At 37.3% G+C, this 15,186-nt stretch overlaps 1 protein-coding gene across 1 annotated transcript in view; it reads right to left on the reverse strand.

Annotated features, from left to right (window-relative positions):
* Positions 1 to 338: 338 nt before the first annotated feature.
* Positions 339 to 15,186, reverse strand: part of LOC140122116 (probable cation-transporting ATPase 13A5) — a 77,676-nt gene continuing 62,828 nt past the window's right edge. The window contains exons 21-30 of the mRNA XM_072142601.1: positions 13,644 to 13,723; positions 13,514 to 13,556; positions 12,517 to 12,626; positions 9,075 to 9,171; positions 8,594 to 8,666; positions 8,284 to 8,458; positions 5,341 to 5,510; positions 3,105 to 3,193; positions 1,685 to 1,765; positions 339 to 661 (exon numbers count right to left, since the gene is read on the reverse strand). Coding sequence (XP_071998702.1) covers positions 413 to 661; positions 1,685 to 1,765; positions 3,105 to 3,193; positions 5,341 to 5,510; positions 8,284 to 8,458; positions 8,594 to 8,666; positions 9,075 to 9,171; positions 12,517 to 12,626; positions 13,514 to 13,556; positions 13,644 to 13,723 — 1,167 coding nt within the window. The 3' untranslated portion in view covers positions 339 to 412. The remainder of the gene's footprint in view (positions 662 to 1,684; positions 1,766 to 3,104; positions 3,194 to 5,340; positions 5,511 to 8,283; positions 8,459 to 8,593; positions 8,667 to 9,074; positions 9,172 to 12,516; positions 12,627 to 13,513; positions 13,557 to 13,643; positions 13,724 to 15,186) is intronic.

Genomic DNA, 15,186 nt, shown 5'->3' on the forward strand with positions numbered 1-15,186 from the left:
AGATGTGAATTTTATAAGGTGCAGCAGCTGATTACTATTATATTCTTAAAGGAGGGGGTCACACATGATGTTTGTGCCCCATTTTTAAACTCATTACAGAAATGCATGTGTTCTACATGCTACCCTGCATTTCGCTGGTTTGAAAGTTTTTTCATTGCTGGAAATGTAGGCAACTGTGAAATTGTTATCACAGCTGCTTACACTTCTAGCAATGAATAAAAACACCTTCAAAGCAGCCAAACGCATGGTAACATATAAAAACACATGTGTTTCTGCAACAAATGCCATGTGTACATGCTAGAAAAGTATTGACATCACCTGCCAGTAAGAGGGGGGGGGGGGAGTTCTGAGATCTGACCTGTTGACCATATGACCTTGAAACTGCCCTGAGCACCATTTTACACTTTACCAGCTAAACAAATTCCATTCTTTTTTTGGCTTGCTGCATTGTTTCTTCCGAATCTTTCCCATTATTTGGTGCAGTGCAATTTTGGAGGTCCTCTACAGAGACACACTGGATGGCATAGTCTGTTCTGTCTTCTGGAGGCCATTCTGGATCTTTCTGAAGTTTTCTTTGCAACTTTCTGTACAGACTCTTTGATTTGTAGCTAAACATAATCTTTATCCAGAGCCAAAGTTTTCTGTTTTCAATAAACCACATCTGGAGATCAAAGAATATAAAAACAAAGAATTCATCTCAATATAAATAAAGTAGTTTGGCACAAAAGTGATATATTGTAATAGAAAAAGGGTCAATCAATTTTTAAATTGAAATTATCAAGAAAATACATTTTCTTGATTACATCCGCTTATGGTCCATTCTGTACTGAATATTTCATTATAAATGGTTTGTTTGACCTGGGCTGTGATAAAAAGTAAAATTTATGCTAGAATTTGAAAAATACACTATTACGGTTGCTTATTTTAAATATTTTAAAGAAACTTCTGAGCCCCAACACTGCAGAACATTACATTTAGATGTATGGGAGATATTTTATGTGTCTGCTCGAAATCTGGCACCTCATAGTCAGCATACACTTCATATCTTGCCTAACACTCATGAATTGTTCATACATTACATGACCTGTGCTAATACTTTAATATATTTAATATATTACCTTTAGTATTGTGACAAATTTTTGTAAAATATCATTGAACATCATCATTGGGCACATTGATATATATGTTGATTGTGGGTGTAGGAAATGGATCACTTTTCTTTAGGTGCTGTGCCTAGTAGGGGGAAAGAGACCACTGTAGTTGAGTGCTGTGGTCTTTTCAATTTACTTCTCTTGTGTACCATTCTGAATAGCATTTCTGAAAATGCCAGTGTGCCAATAGGTTTTTCAGGTGTTGGCATGCACATTATAGCGCAAACCTTTGTGGAGTAAATATGATCAGCCAAATGCCAACATGGATGAGCTATATGGCAACTTTGGTTAGTTCTCAGTTATCTTTTACGCTTATAAAACAACATGTTTCCTATAGATTACACAGCATATTTAAGGCCACAAGTTCACTGATAGCAACTACTTTCAGTTTGAAATTTCATTTTATTTCCATTTCCTATTACAAGTACCTACTTTATATGTTTTACTTCCTTTTATAAGAATATGAAAGAAAGTCAATCCTCTGTATGACTATATTAAAGAGTTGATGACTAACATACATAGGAAACATTTACCTCTGCAATATATGACATAATAAAAAGAACAAGAACCATGACTAAGATGTAGAATCTCCAGTAATATGGGGTACACACCAGCTAAAGGGTACAAGAAAAGACAAAGGCATAAATAACAACAAAATGCAAAAATGATAACCACAAATAAATAACAATAAACTATAATGATAATATGATTACATTTCAAATTCATAGGCCGCTAAGTATGAGTTGTTTTTTACTTTCATACCACTTGAGGAAAATGAAACAAAAAATTTCAATCCCAGTTGATCCTTTTAATTTTATCATGTACAATGAAGATGCATGAAGGAAAAAAAAACATTATAAGAAAAAATGCCCTTTGTCTATATTTCTTCATATAGTCGGGTGTGCCGCGGGGAAAGTTCCCCAAACTATGGTGCCCCCTGTGTTTTGTTTCCCATCGATGCGCAGTCACGGCTTCTTACAATGTAGGAGACATGTACAATAACACATGCGCAAGCTTTGAACCTCACGCCACAAAATGACGTCACCGAGGCCGGCGCATCATCCTGAGAGCTGAGAGACTCTCGCATTTGCCCACCGCCAAGGTAATGCCCACCAATAATGCTGACTATATGAGCTTTTGCATGAGTATATGAACTGTTGGCAGACTACTCCAGCAGTATACTGCATATAACAATGAGAAATGTAAAATGAGAAATACTATAGTCATGAGGCTGGAGTACTACAAGTACCAGCTCATATGCTGAGTATATGAGCTGGCACTTGTACTCTGGCCTCATGGCCATAGTACTTCTCATTGTACCCCTTTATTTTGCAGTATAAGAGCCACATAATAATCAGCACCATATACTAAAAACAGGGAGAAACTGAGAACTGTTGAGGAAGGGCTTCGTGTGTGTCTTTCCACCATTCCTGCCAGGATATCCCTTTTGTGTTCATCGAAACAGGCCCAGGTTTCACACTGAGTGAGTAAAATAAATTTAGAATCTATATTATTAACTATATGTATAATATGACTGTTTTAGTGTCATTTTGTGCTATTTTGGTTGGTGGTGTGCCCCAGGATTTTCTAAGTATAAAAAGTGTGCCGCGGCTCAAAAAAGGTTGAAAATCACTGCTCTATGTGACAAGATTATGTGATTTTACAAAGTCACAAAGTGGTATGACATATGCTTCTTTCAGTGTCCACCTGGTATATGCTGGGTATTGCTGCCTGTCAAAGGATTTGCTTGCCTTTTTCAGAACTGCAAAGAATTAGTCCAACAAAATCTGAGTAAAGGTTGGAACATTTTGCCTTTAACTACAAACATTATATATATAAATAATCAAATAAAATATCAACAGTTTGACATCCAGTTTGAACTTTCACCATTTATATAGACATCGGTAATAAGAAATAATGTTGAAACTATGAATTTGTTTTACAATACGTTACCTCCATAGTAGTATACAAAGTTTCAATATCAGCAAACATGACAAACAAATAAGCTGTAATTTGAATTATGATCATAATTGACAGCAGATCTGAAAATAAATAATATCAAATTATTAAAATATGTTTAAAATAATAAACTATATCGTGCAATCAATGTTGGGTGGATGTCATCATAAATGCGGAGCAAAAATCAATTTGATACCCAGCATAGAAGATTCTGGTGTTTCCCCCTCCATTCCCTTTTAGTAAGTCATTATCGTGGGTGGCTTAAAGAGTAACCTTCATTTCAAAAACTTTTGATATGTTGTAGGGCAGGCAATTTTAAGCCCGTTTGCAATTGGATTAGTTAACTGAATCTTGTTCCTTCCCCCTGATATCAGTGCTCTCTCAGATGGCTGTTGCTAGGCACATTCCGTGTTGACTGAGGAGGTGACTACAGAGGTAGAATGAGACACCCCCCCCCTCTCTCTGCTCTCAGCTGTTTACCTCATGGCTTCTCTCATAGCTCAGTGCTACAGCACTCAGTCATGTGCTGCCAGGAGCCCTAACTAATGTAGTAACAAAACACCTACACTTATCTCTCCCTGAGCTTTCCCTACACTAATATAGACAAATAATTCACACAGACACAAGCTGCAGAGCGAACACAATCCCCCCTCACCCTTCACCTCACACTCCACAACAAGAAATGGCAGGAGAGGAGAGACTCTCCAAATCTTCAAGGTGTCCCCTCATGTGCTGTGCTGAAGTTTTAGATAGATAGATAGATAGAGTAGGAGAAAATAGGCAGCACTCCAAGACATCCGATATGAGTTGTAGCAAGTGGATTCTTTATTCCATGTTTTCAGGTACTGCAAGGTACAGGAACGTTTTGGCTCACTTGGAGCCTTTTTCAAGCCTTTTCAAGGTCTTGGAGTGCTGCCTATTTTCTCCTACTCTATCATTGATGGACCTGAGGCCTGGTCCTATTGTGCCTGCACCCACTGCTACCTCTATTGTTTGTGTTCTGCTTACAATTTCCTTAAGTAGATAGATAGATATTAGATAGATAGATAAATATTAGATAGAAAGATATTAGATACATAGGATATACATAGGTTGAGCTGGTAACCCTGGTTGCTATGGTCCAGAAAAGGTACTAAATGAGGACCGAGAGGAAAAATACTTTGAGGAATGATTCCCAGAGACATCTGGAGCAGAATTGTGTTTTTTATTTTTGCTTAGAATGTCGGTTACACTTTATTTGTTCTCCATCATATCTATGCTCTTAAGTTAAGATTGGTTCTAAATTAGGGGATCCTCATTATACCAAAATGCCCCTCACAAAGCACAGATTCTATTGTTACTTTGTGATATTCTCCATTAATTCCTTGAACTAGGCAGATAAGTGGCAGATAAGTTTTCCTTGTAATTGTGGTTTGGGGTGATTTGCAGTAATGTACTAACTACTCTATAGTACAGTGGTGGCTAACCTATGGCACTGATGCCAGAGGTGGCACTCAGAGCCCATTCTGTGGGCACTCAGGCCATCACCAGAGATGACTCCAGGTATCTTCCTGCAGTCCCAGACAGCCCAAGATTTGTTGTGCACAGAGCTATTTTAAATGGACACTACCTGGGACTACTGGAGGGAGTGGGAAGGTGTGGACAGATCTGGATTATCATTGTAGCTCCTGCCCTGACAATTCTTCCTGTTTATGGGACCCTGGAGGGAAGCTACAATGATCATCCAAATTTCTTCTATTTTCTGCTTTATTGGTGTCCTCAGGTGCAGGTATCAATGAAAGCTGTGACAGAGAAGGGAGTATACATCAATAATTAAATTTTTGTGTTGGCACTTTGCGATAAATAAGTGGGTCTTGGTTGTAGTTCTCTAAAAAATCTCTAAAAGGTTCTCCATCACTGCTATAGTTTATAAACACAAATAGTTATCCAACCTGAACACATTAGCTATGAATTGTTTAGTAAATGACTTGAAAATGCAGGTCGCTGACTTAAGAACACCCAACTTACAGACAACACCTAATTACAGCCCTCTGGATGTTGGTAATTTACTGTACTTTAGTCCAAGGCTATAATAATTAGCTGTAAGAGTTAGCATAGGTGTCTGCAATTAATATTTATTTGTAATCCAGGTTCTTATGACAACCCAAAAATTTTTGTCTGGGGTTAGAATAGTAAAATATACAGTTCTGACTTACATACCAATTCAACTTCAGAATTCATTTCCACTTACAGTTGGTGTATAGAGGTTGGCGGAATGGCCTCCCTTTGGCAAAAACAACTTCTACAACAATTTCATGGAAGCCAGTTATAGGAAACATTGTTGTTGTGAAAAAATTCTCTGCGTATCTATGTTCTCTCACTGTAACATTTGCAGAGCTGTAGTTCAATGGCAGGCATGCACTGTGGGGAAGGAAACAGCAATTGTAATAGTGTTCTGTTGTGGGCTTACTTGTGTTACAAGCAATATATGGCAGGCATGAGTGAGGTCTATTATGATTTGAAATGCATAACACTTTGCTTTCTTTTTCTCATAGCGCAAAACCCATATTTACTTACAAAGGTGCACAGACACTAGTGAAATAATATAAATAATAAAATTCTTAATTTTCAAATAAAATGTTCTGCTTTCCAGGCAGATAGTTAAAATACCCAAAAAGCTAGATAACTAACATTTCCAGAATGTCTGCTTTATGTTGGAATGATATTTTACTTGTCCTCTCCTTTTACTAGGATGTTATGAGGCTTAGAACTTTAGGTGCCATTTTTCTAATTTTCATGAAAATTGCCAAAACTCACATTTTGTCGGACAACTAATCTTTCAAGTGACTTTGAAAGGCCTAAATAAAAGTAAAACCCCATAAATTACCCCACTGTGGAATTTTCACCCCTTTAACATATGTAAATCAACTTCTATAAGTTTTTCTTATCTTTGCTCACATTTACTGAGCAAAACCAATATTGGAGAAAATCAAATTTTTTAGCTTTTGACAACTTTTTTTTATTTTTTACTAAAATAGTTTTTGTTTTCAGTCGTCTTATATTAATGCACCTAACTTTTTTTTATCACTTTTTAAAACATTTTTGTGAGGGTATTTGATTAAAAACGGGAAGTTTTTTTAAATTTTTTTTACAGCATTTACCGAGCAGGTTCGATATTGTTTTAGATTTATTGTACAGATTGATATGGACGTAGTGATACCAAATCTGTACTTTTTTGTGTGTTTTTGTGTTTTATATACTTGGATTTTATATAGTTGGGCTGATTAGGGGACTTTCATTTTATTTAATTATTATGAAATGATTTCTACCTTGGGCTTGGGCTTGAACATTCAGTTACTTACAGCCGGGTCCTGCCAGGAGGTGGAATCTGGCGTGAAGAGGATCTGGAAGTCTTGGGCACAAGCCAAACCCCGAGGCTGCTGCAGGATGGATCGGATCCCCGGTAAGCTCATTGGGGAAATCCGATCCACAGGAGACACAATAACACGTCATGGTCATGCTTGACCGTGGCATGTAAGGGGTTAAACACCCTGGATCAGAGTTTTTGCGATACCAGGTGTTAGTGATAGGTCTGGGTTATGATGTCAAAGCCCAACACGGGCACTTGCAGGACCCGATGTCCTGAAATCTTCTTCTGACGCACCGACGTAGAAAGGTGACACGTCAGAAGAAGTACCCTTTATGACCGCCGTAAAAAATCATTAAGGGGTTAAACAGTAAACAGGGGCATAGTATTAACAGTACATGGGGCACAGTGTTTAAATCTAATATAGGGGGACAGTATGTATCTAATAGAGGAGGGCACAGTATGTATTGTAGAGGGGACACATTTGTATTTCTTTCAGCGACACAGAATAGTAATTATATACTATGTATAATATGCTGCCATTCAGAATATTCATTGTTTGGATTCTTTAGTTCTCTCCCTGTGTTTACAAGCGCAGTGCTCCATCCTGCAGGGGTGATGCAGTGATATACAGCATGTGATCAATGGAGTCAGTTGATATGTATACACATGCATTATCACATACAGTAATATATATTTATATATAAATTTATATATAATAGAGCAGGGCACAGTATATATATAGTATATACAATAAGCGTAGGATGGTATTTAATAATGGGAGCACAGCATTTATCTATATTTATTACAGGGTGCATAGTCTTAATTAAATGGGGGCACTGCATGTATTCATTCATTATTATTGTACTGTATACATATAAATTAGAGAGCTCTGTACATATGTAAAATAATTTGGGACATTGCATATTTCTATATAGGGACTGGGAATTGGTCCTGGTGCAGTGTTTCTGTATGAAGCTTGGTGCTGTATTTATATACTAAGTTTTGTTCTGGTAAGGTATATATAGATCACTATAATAATAATTAATTACAGGGACAATATTATAATTTTAAAGGCACTGTATGTTTTAATTAAAGGGGGGACACTATGTATATGTTAGAATTAGTTTGGGGATCAATGTCTAAACTAACTTACTAGAGTAGTGCTGAATACACTCTAATCCATACATAAATGCATGTCTCTAATATTTAGAATTTTGTTGGGGCTGTTTATGCTAAAATCCGGGCACATCTTATATATTTAAATAACCCTGGGGGCATACCTTGAGTACCTTGTAACTGCCATGTGCTTAAACACTGTAAATCTTTAAAATAAATGCATACTGTATAAATCAGCTTAATTTTGTCCAGCCACACAGACACATTAAAAAAGTGTATGAGTTTATCTTAGTGTTACCAGCAAAAATACTATAATACTAAGATACAAGAAAAGCCGACCCGAGTCTTAGCCGAGACCCCTAATTTTAACACAAAAAACTGGAAAAACCTATTGACTCGAGTATAAGCTGAGGGTAGGAAATGCATTGGTCACAGTCCCGCCAGTATATAGCCTGCCACCCCCTGTAGTATATAGCCAGCCAGACCCTCTAATATATAGCTTTCCAGCCTCTCTGGTATATAGCCTGCCAGCCCCTCTGGCATATAGCCTGACAGCCCCCCATAGTATATAGCCAGCCAGTCCCTCTAGTATATAGCCTGCCAGCTACTGCCCGGCATCGGCACACACACCTTGAATCTTTGAATAAACCAGTCATCATACATTGCAGAATTGGTGACATTACTAGTGACTCAAGAGAACAAATTTACCTGAAGACATCCGCTTCATTGAACCATGGCTGCTGTTGAAGCAGAAAGAAAGCTGTGCTCTGGACAATCACAGTAAAAGTGAGATGCATAAAAATGGAAAGTAATAAAGGAGGAGACAGAAGTTGTCCGGGTGGTCTGTAAGGAGCCAACTTTGAGGCTGGGAAGTTTAAACTCGCTGGAGAAACAAAGAAACAAACGTTTTTTGTAAACTCAAAAACTAAAAATTTGCTACAATTATTTGCTCAAAATTACTTGCATGCATATAGTATAAGAATAGCAACTGTAATTATAGATTATAGAATATTCTTACTAGTCAGAGTAACAGTGATGTTGATAGCCAAGTCATGCATGAGGTATTGATAGTTACCAAGAAGTGTTTGTTTCTATAAAAAATACATACAAACATGTATAATATATTATTTTACATCAAATATTGATGACTTCCTAAAGGTAATAGTCTTTAGTAGTTATAGAGAAATAGTTTTTACATGAATCAGCCCCTACACAAACATCATTAACCAATTTATAAAAAACTCACATAGTCAAAATACATTCACGAAAACTCTGAAATTATGACTCCAGGAGCCGCAAGAAAAGGAATCGCTGAATTCTAGCTGCTTTCTGAACTCTGAAATGCAGTGACTTCCATGCTGTAGTTTACCTTTTCTAAACAACAATACCATTTTAGCACCTTGGTACTACCCTTCCACCTGTTCATCTTAATCGTATGGGCTCCAGAGCTACAAAGATTTTCATGCTGGACAAAGGTTCCAAAAAGTACAATTTCATACCCAAAAAAGAAAGAATATGCAAACAATCCCAATGAACTGAAATGTGGTCAAGAATTTGAAGATGGAAAATGATGTAATAAGAGTATTCCGGCCCTCCCTGCAGGAAAAAAAAACATTTTTGTTATTCATAAAATGCAATTATTGGGACATATTTTAATAATGACACAAAAGATAAAATATTTTTAAACAGCAATCAAACATTTTAAGGTTTTGTGTGGAGTGGTGGAAATTAACAACAATCTTAGAAGTAGCTTGTCGTTTCCTTGCCAGAAATCATATAATTGATGAGACTAAACAGACTGTATATTCATCTTTATTTTAGAAAAAGGAATTAATATTTCATTCTTAATAAGTTGATCAAAACAAAACAGTTAAAAGACTATGTTAATCCCTTTCTGACCGGGCCTTTAAAATGCTTTAAGGGGGTATTCCCACATTAACAAAAATACAACATTTCAGATATATAATTCCAACTTTTATCTATCAGTGTTAGTGTTTAAAATTTAGATTTTGGATTAAAATTTGAGAAATTTCTTTCATGGGCAAACCCCTTTAATGACTGGGGCATTTTGAGTGAATTTTTTATTCCTATAGAGGTAAGGACCATTACTTATTTTTTGTTCAAAACCTTATAATGAAAAAATGTTAATCAATCTTTTTTAATTTTTTAATTTTATTTATTTTATTTTATTTGGTGGTTCACCCCTACCAGATGAAGGACGTAAAAGTACTGCAAGAGCAGAAGTGACTTGCTCCTAAATCTCAAGATGACAACCTCTTCTAACACCTGCGATTGGAGAGTAACCCTTACAGACTGTGGTCAAGAATGACTTCCGCATACTGGGGGGTCAGAACCTCTTACAGCAGCCCTGGGGTCCGACGGGTGCCACAGGGCTGTGCAATCTCCGTACAAGTCAGGCCCTGCCTCCGGGCAGGACCAGACTGCAACTCACTGGGGCACATTTACTAAGAACAAAAGTGCAAAGTTTGCCTATGTGGTGTTCAGAAAGCTCCAGATTCAGGATTTATGGTGCCCGTTCTTCATGATTCTGGTGCTTTATTAACAGCTCCGACAGAATAAACCACTTTTTGTTTGGAACGCCCCCTTCAGTGCAGAAATTTGTGTCCCATGAGCCGTGTGCAGACGTGTGTAGTTTAGCTACCGTGCAGCAGAAAAATGCCTAAGCAAAAGCTGGAAAGAGGGAGTTTGCACAGTTAAAAGAACTGGAAACACAACTTTTTGAACAGAACAAGAGAGAGAAAATATATTTACTGTAGAACCTACTCTACCAGAGGATCCAGAGACATCTGCAGAGGGAGGACACTGGAACACAGAGACACCTCAGCCTCCAGTGGCAAGTGTCCCATGTGTCCCGGCCTGTTCACGTGACTATGGCCCCCCACCAGCATCCAAAACAACATATGTCCGGATGTTAGGACTTAAGTACTACTCCATATCCTTAATCTTGTACTGTTAAAAAAAGTAATAAAAATAAAAGTTATAAAAGTAATTTAATGATGAACTACAATTGTGCTCTTATAACCCATCTGTTTAGAAAAGCTGAATGTTCCCAAACTGCATGATACCCTCCACCCCGACCGCCGTCCAGACCAGATCTTTCAGACAGTGTTGGAGATGTGGATGCTACCACTGGCTGCCTGCCCTCTGTGCATCCTGCATCTGAACTCCCCCTCATACTCTAAATACTCAAGTATAACCTGAGGCTCCTAAATTTATCCCCCACCCAAAAAAACAGGAAAAAGTTATTGACTGGAGGACAACAATGAAATGTCCTTCAGCAGAGCCTGCGTTTACTGAAATGTCCACAGCAGAGCCTACTTCTACTGAAATGTTCACAGTAGAGTCCCCATTTACTGAAATGTCCACTGGCAGGGTCCCCCTTTACTGAAATGTCCACAGCAGAGTCCCCCTTTACTGAAATGTTCACAGTAGAGTCCCCCTTGACTGAAATGTCCACGGTAGAGTCCCCCTTGACTGAAATGTCCACTGGCAGGGTCCCCCTTTAATGAAATGTCTACTCCTGATGCCACCTTTACTGAAATGTCCACTCCAGATGCCCCTCTTTAATGAAATGTCCAACCCAGATGCCCCCTATTAATGAAATGTCCAACCCAGATGCTCCCTCCATCATTATTGTTATGTTCACAGCTGGGCTCTCTTCAAAAAATTTTTTAAAAAGCTATACTCACCTACTGTCTCCTTCTCCATGGCCCCGTCGCTCCCTCTTCTCCGCCTTCCGGCCCAGGCGCGTCACTATGATGCCATAGTGTAAGAGCCTGCATGGCGCATAAACTATGACATCACGCAGCCGCGACAACACCATGTCATACTGATGCGCCTGGGCCGGAAGAACAGAAGACGGAGCCGGGGGCTGAGGAAAAGAAACCGGAAGGTGAGCATAGTTTTTATTTTTTAAGACCGATGGCGGATCTTCATATAGGGCCGGGGTATGGGTGAGCTGTAGAATTGGTGCTTATCTACCTGGGCCTTTTATCCCGTTAACTACATGCCCTCAGAATCCTAAAAGAACTCGCCCCTGCAAGCTGATCGTGGTCTGTTACATAGTGAGTTACACACTGCAATACATTTGTATTGCAGTGTGTTAGCTCAATATGAGCTTGAACAAACAATTAGAAGATCGCTTGTTCAAGCTAACCTGTAAGGTAAAAAAAGATAAATTTTCATACAATAAATGTTTTTTAATCAAAATAAATAATTTAATAAAGTTAAAATTACCTGGTTTTGTCAAAGCATTCCAAAGTTATAACCACTTATAGTGACAAATGTCAGATTGAAAAAATGGGCCATGTCAGGATGGTGTAAAATGGCGTTACAATGACGTTATTTTATTTGTAATGTAGTGTATACATTTTTTTCAGTTTTCAAATACTTAAATACAAACTTAAAATAACCATTACAAATTAATTTCCTGATTTGTGATGGTCGTTTTGATATATACTGTAGTATAAGAAGTCTCGGTTTGTTATCGTATAGAGAGTTTTTTGTAACTTATTGGGAAATAGTAATATTTATAAATATTTAATAATATTTTGTTAGTGTGTGTTTTTTTTTACTTTATATGTCCCCCATCAGGTCATAAAAGAGCCTTGGGGGGCATTTTTACAGTATTCGTTTCATTAATTTTTTTACAAGTTTTCCCCTGTAACTAGGGAATCTGTAAGAAAAAACATTTCTTCTTACAGAATAAGAAATGTTCATGGAAGAGCTGTACTGGTCGGACCAGACCAAGAAGCTCCGCTTAACCATTTCAGACACTGCAATCACATGACCATTGGGTAGTATGGTGCTACTTCAATGCGATACAGTGAAGAAACAAGAAGGCAAAGGCAGTAACAAACTTTGGGGAGGAATGTACTTTTATAGACTAGTGAAATACCTTGTCTTCTTGATAATACTTACTTGATGAGTAATGGAACACATTCAATATTTGGAATTTTGGACGTAAATGGAGATGCCACAGATGCTTCTAATTCAGAAAGTGAAATTCCAGCATGAGCCTTATTAAGTGCCTGTGAGTAATAGTAATAATTAAACTACTACTTTTCCATAATAATCAACAATCACCATTATTTATTCTATATCCTGTTCTGAACTAGTAACATCCTAACTGCCTTGGTATTTTTGTGGTGTTTCCAAATCACACATTTGGAATTTGATATCAAAGTCAATATAGCATGAAAATTTTTGTGCCAATTATTGGGTAATTTAGTTTCAAATGGGCAAACTAGCAAGTAATCTTTGTGTGTATGAGACACATACTACGCAAGCTGGAATACAGATTTTTCTTTTGAGAGACAAAAGCTGTTATTAAGGGGACTCTGCAGCCTTATTTTTTACAAACGAAAGCAGAATTTCTTAGCAAAGTATATCACAATTCTATAAAAATTATCTCATTATATATATATACTTTAATATTAACAATCTGCTGTCATGCATGCAATACCTCTACACAGCAGCGACAATGGCCTAACAGTGAACACAATTGCTTTAGACTTTCATACATTGGTATTCTTCACTGTAAGTTATTTTAAAATACTATATACATTTTTGGCAGGATTTGTGATTGTTTGATCATTAATATTTTTATTTAATTTATTATGTATTCAGAATAATACATTTATTATGCACTGAAATTGTCTCCTAACAATTTTCTAGAAGGGGAGAGTAGGGGAATTTTGGTACAGTTGGAAAGGAAAACCCTGTTTATATATGTGGTGTAGAGATGTGTAGATTTCATGAAAGTCTGTATGTTTTATGTTGATGCTGATGTTTGTTATCCTTTTTGTATTGACAAGTAACTGTCTATTCGTGTTCATGTAATAATGCTTTATTTCACATTTTCGCTGATAATGCTAATTTGTCAGATGAAATATTCTATTTGCTAACATTTCCTTACCCCACAATCATTGGCTCCATCTCCACACATACCAACAAAATAACTAAAAAGAAATAAGACTGAGTAAAAGTGATGGTTGTACATTAAAACTTTTAAGTAACAGTAAGAAGAATACTTATTTTGAACTTACTCTAACTTTTGAAGCTCTTCAATTAGACTTGATTTTTGCTTTGGAGTCATCCTTGCAAAAATGGTTCCATTTAATAGTATCTTTAAAAAATAAACCATATTACACGTAAGGCTTATATACAGCATACTGTATGTGATAATAACTTGTGATGAGCAGATCCATAGATGCTACAATGGTGCAGCAGCTTTTAAATCGCTGCAGATGCAATTTTTGTGAGGGTCGTTGCTCCTGATTAGGCTTTGCCAGCGGCAATTAAAGAGTTAATGCCAGTGATATGTGCCTGTACCAGTGGGAGGATTGATCCTGGACCCAACGTTTGGTATGCACACATAATTTGCTGTTTGTTACAGGGCAACAAAATAATAAAATATGCTTTCTTCTGTAGTAACTGTGGTCCATGTTTGACACTGGTACCAGAGCTTTTTTGATCCTGGGTGTTAATTGCACCGTCCAGTGCTAGCAGCAGGACGCAATCTCTTGCTATCTTTGTCTGATGTGGCTCCATAGAAAGACACTTTGCCTCCAGAAGAAGTCCCTGCAAGACCACCAGAAAACCTCAATACGGCAGCCATTAAGAGGTTCAACTTAAATTCCCGTGATATGCTTTGTGCTAGCAATGCTACAAAAGTTTATTGAGGTGTCAAATTAAACAAAATCTGTATTGGGGGAGGTGATGAGGGCTGCAGAGCTAAGAAGTGCTGGATAAGACTATAAGTCCTATATAGACCATTTAATTAGATTTTAAATAAATATTAAATATTTAAAATAAATATCTAAATATCTAAAACTGAAAATAGTGTCAAGTTGCAGCCCTGGATAGCTTTGTAATTTTACCTTTGTGTGTGTTGTCTGCTACAGGACTGTGAGAAATGAATTACATTTTTTGAATTTTAGCTGGATACGCACTATAGTGCACTGATGTGTGATATTACCTCATTAAACACAGCACCGCCTCTCCCATCTGATTAACTGCTGTAGCATTTAAACAGAAGTCTGCTACAGCAGTCATCATGCGAAGCAGAGGTGAGGAGCTGTGCTATTGTTAGTGATAAGATAATACATAGCAGAGTGCAAGAATGCTTCAAGATCAGCTATGATCCTGGAATAATATACAGTGGATAGGAAAAGTATTCAGACCCCTTTAAATTTTTCACTCTTTGCTTCCTTGCAGCCAAATGGTCATTAATTTATACTCTGCACCCCATCGTGACAGAAAAAAAACAGAATGTAGATATTTTTGCTAATTTATTAATCAATAAAAACTGAAATAAGTATCATAAGTACTGGTCATAAGTATTTATAAGTATATGGTCATAAAAACTGGTCATAAGTATTCAGATTCATTGCTCAATATTGAGTAGAAGCACAGTACAGCCAGGAGTCTTCTTGGGAATTATGCAACAAGTTTCTCACACCTGGATTTGGGGATCCTCTGCCATTCTTCCTTGCAGATCATCTCCAGTTCCCTCAGGTTAAATTGTGAATGCTGGTGGAAAGCAATTTTGAAGTCTCTCCAGAGATGCCCAATTGGAACTGGTTGGGC

This window comes from Engystomops pustulosus, chromosome 3, assembly GCF_040894005.1.
Source record: "Engystomops pustulosus chromosome 3, aEngPut4.maternal, whole genome shotgun sequence".
Taxonomy (NCBI): domain Eukaryota; kingdom Metazoa; phylum Chordata; class Amphibia; order Anura; family Leptodactylidae; genus Engystomops; species Engystomops pustulosus.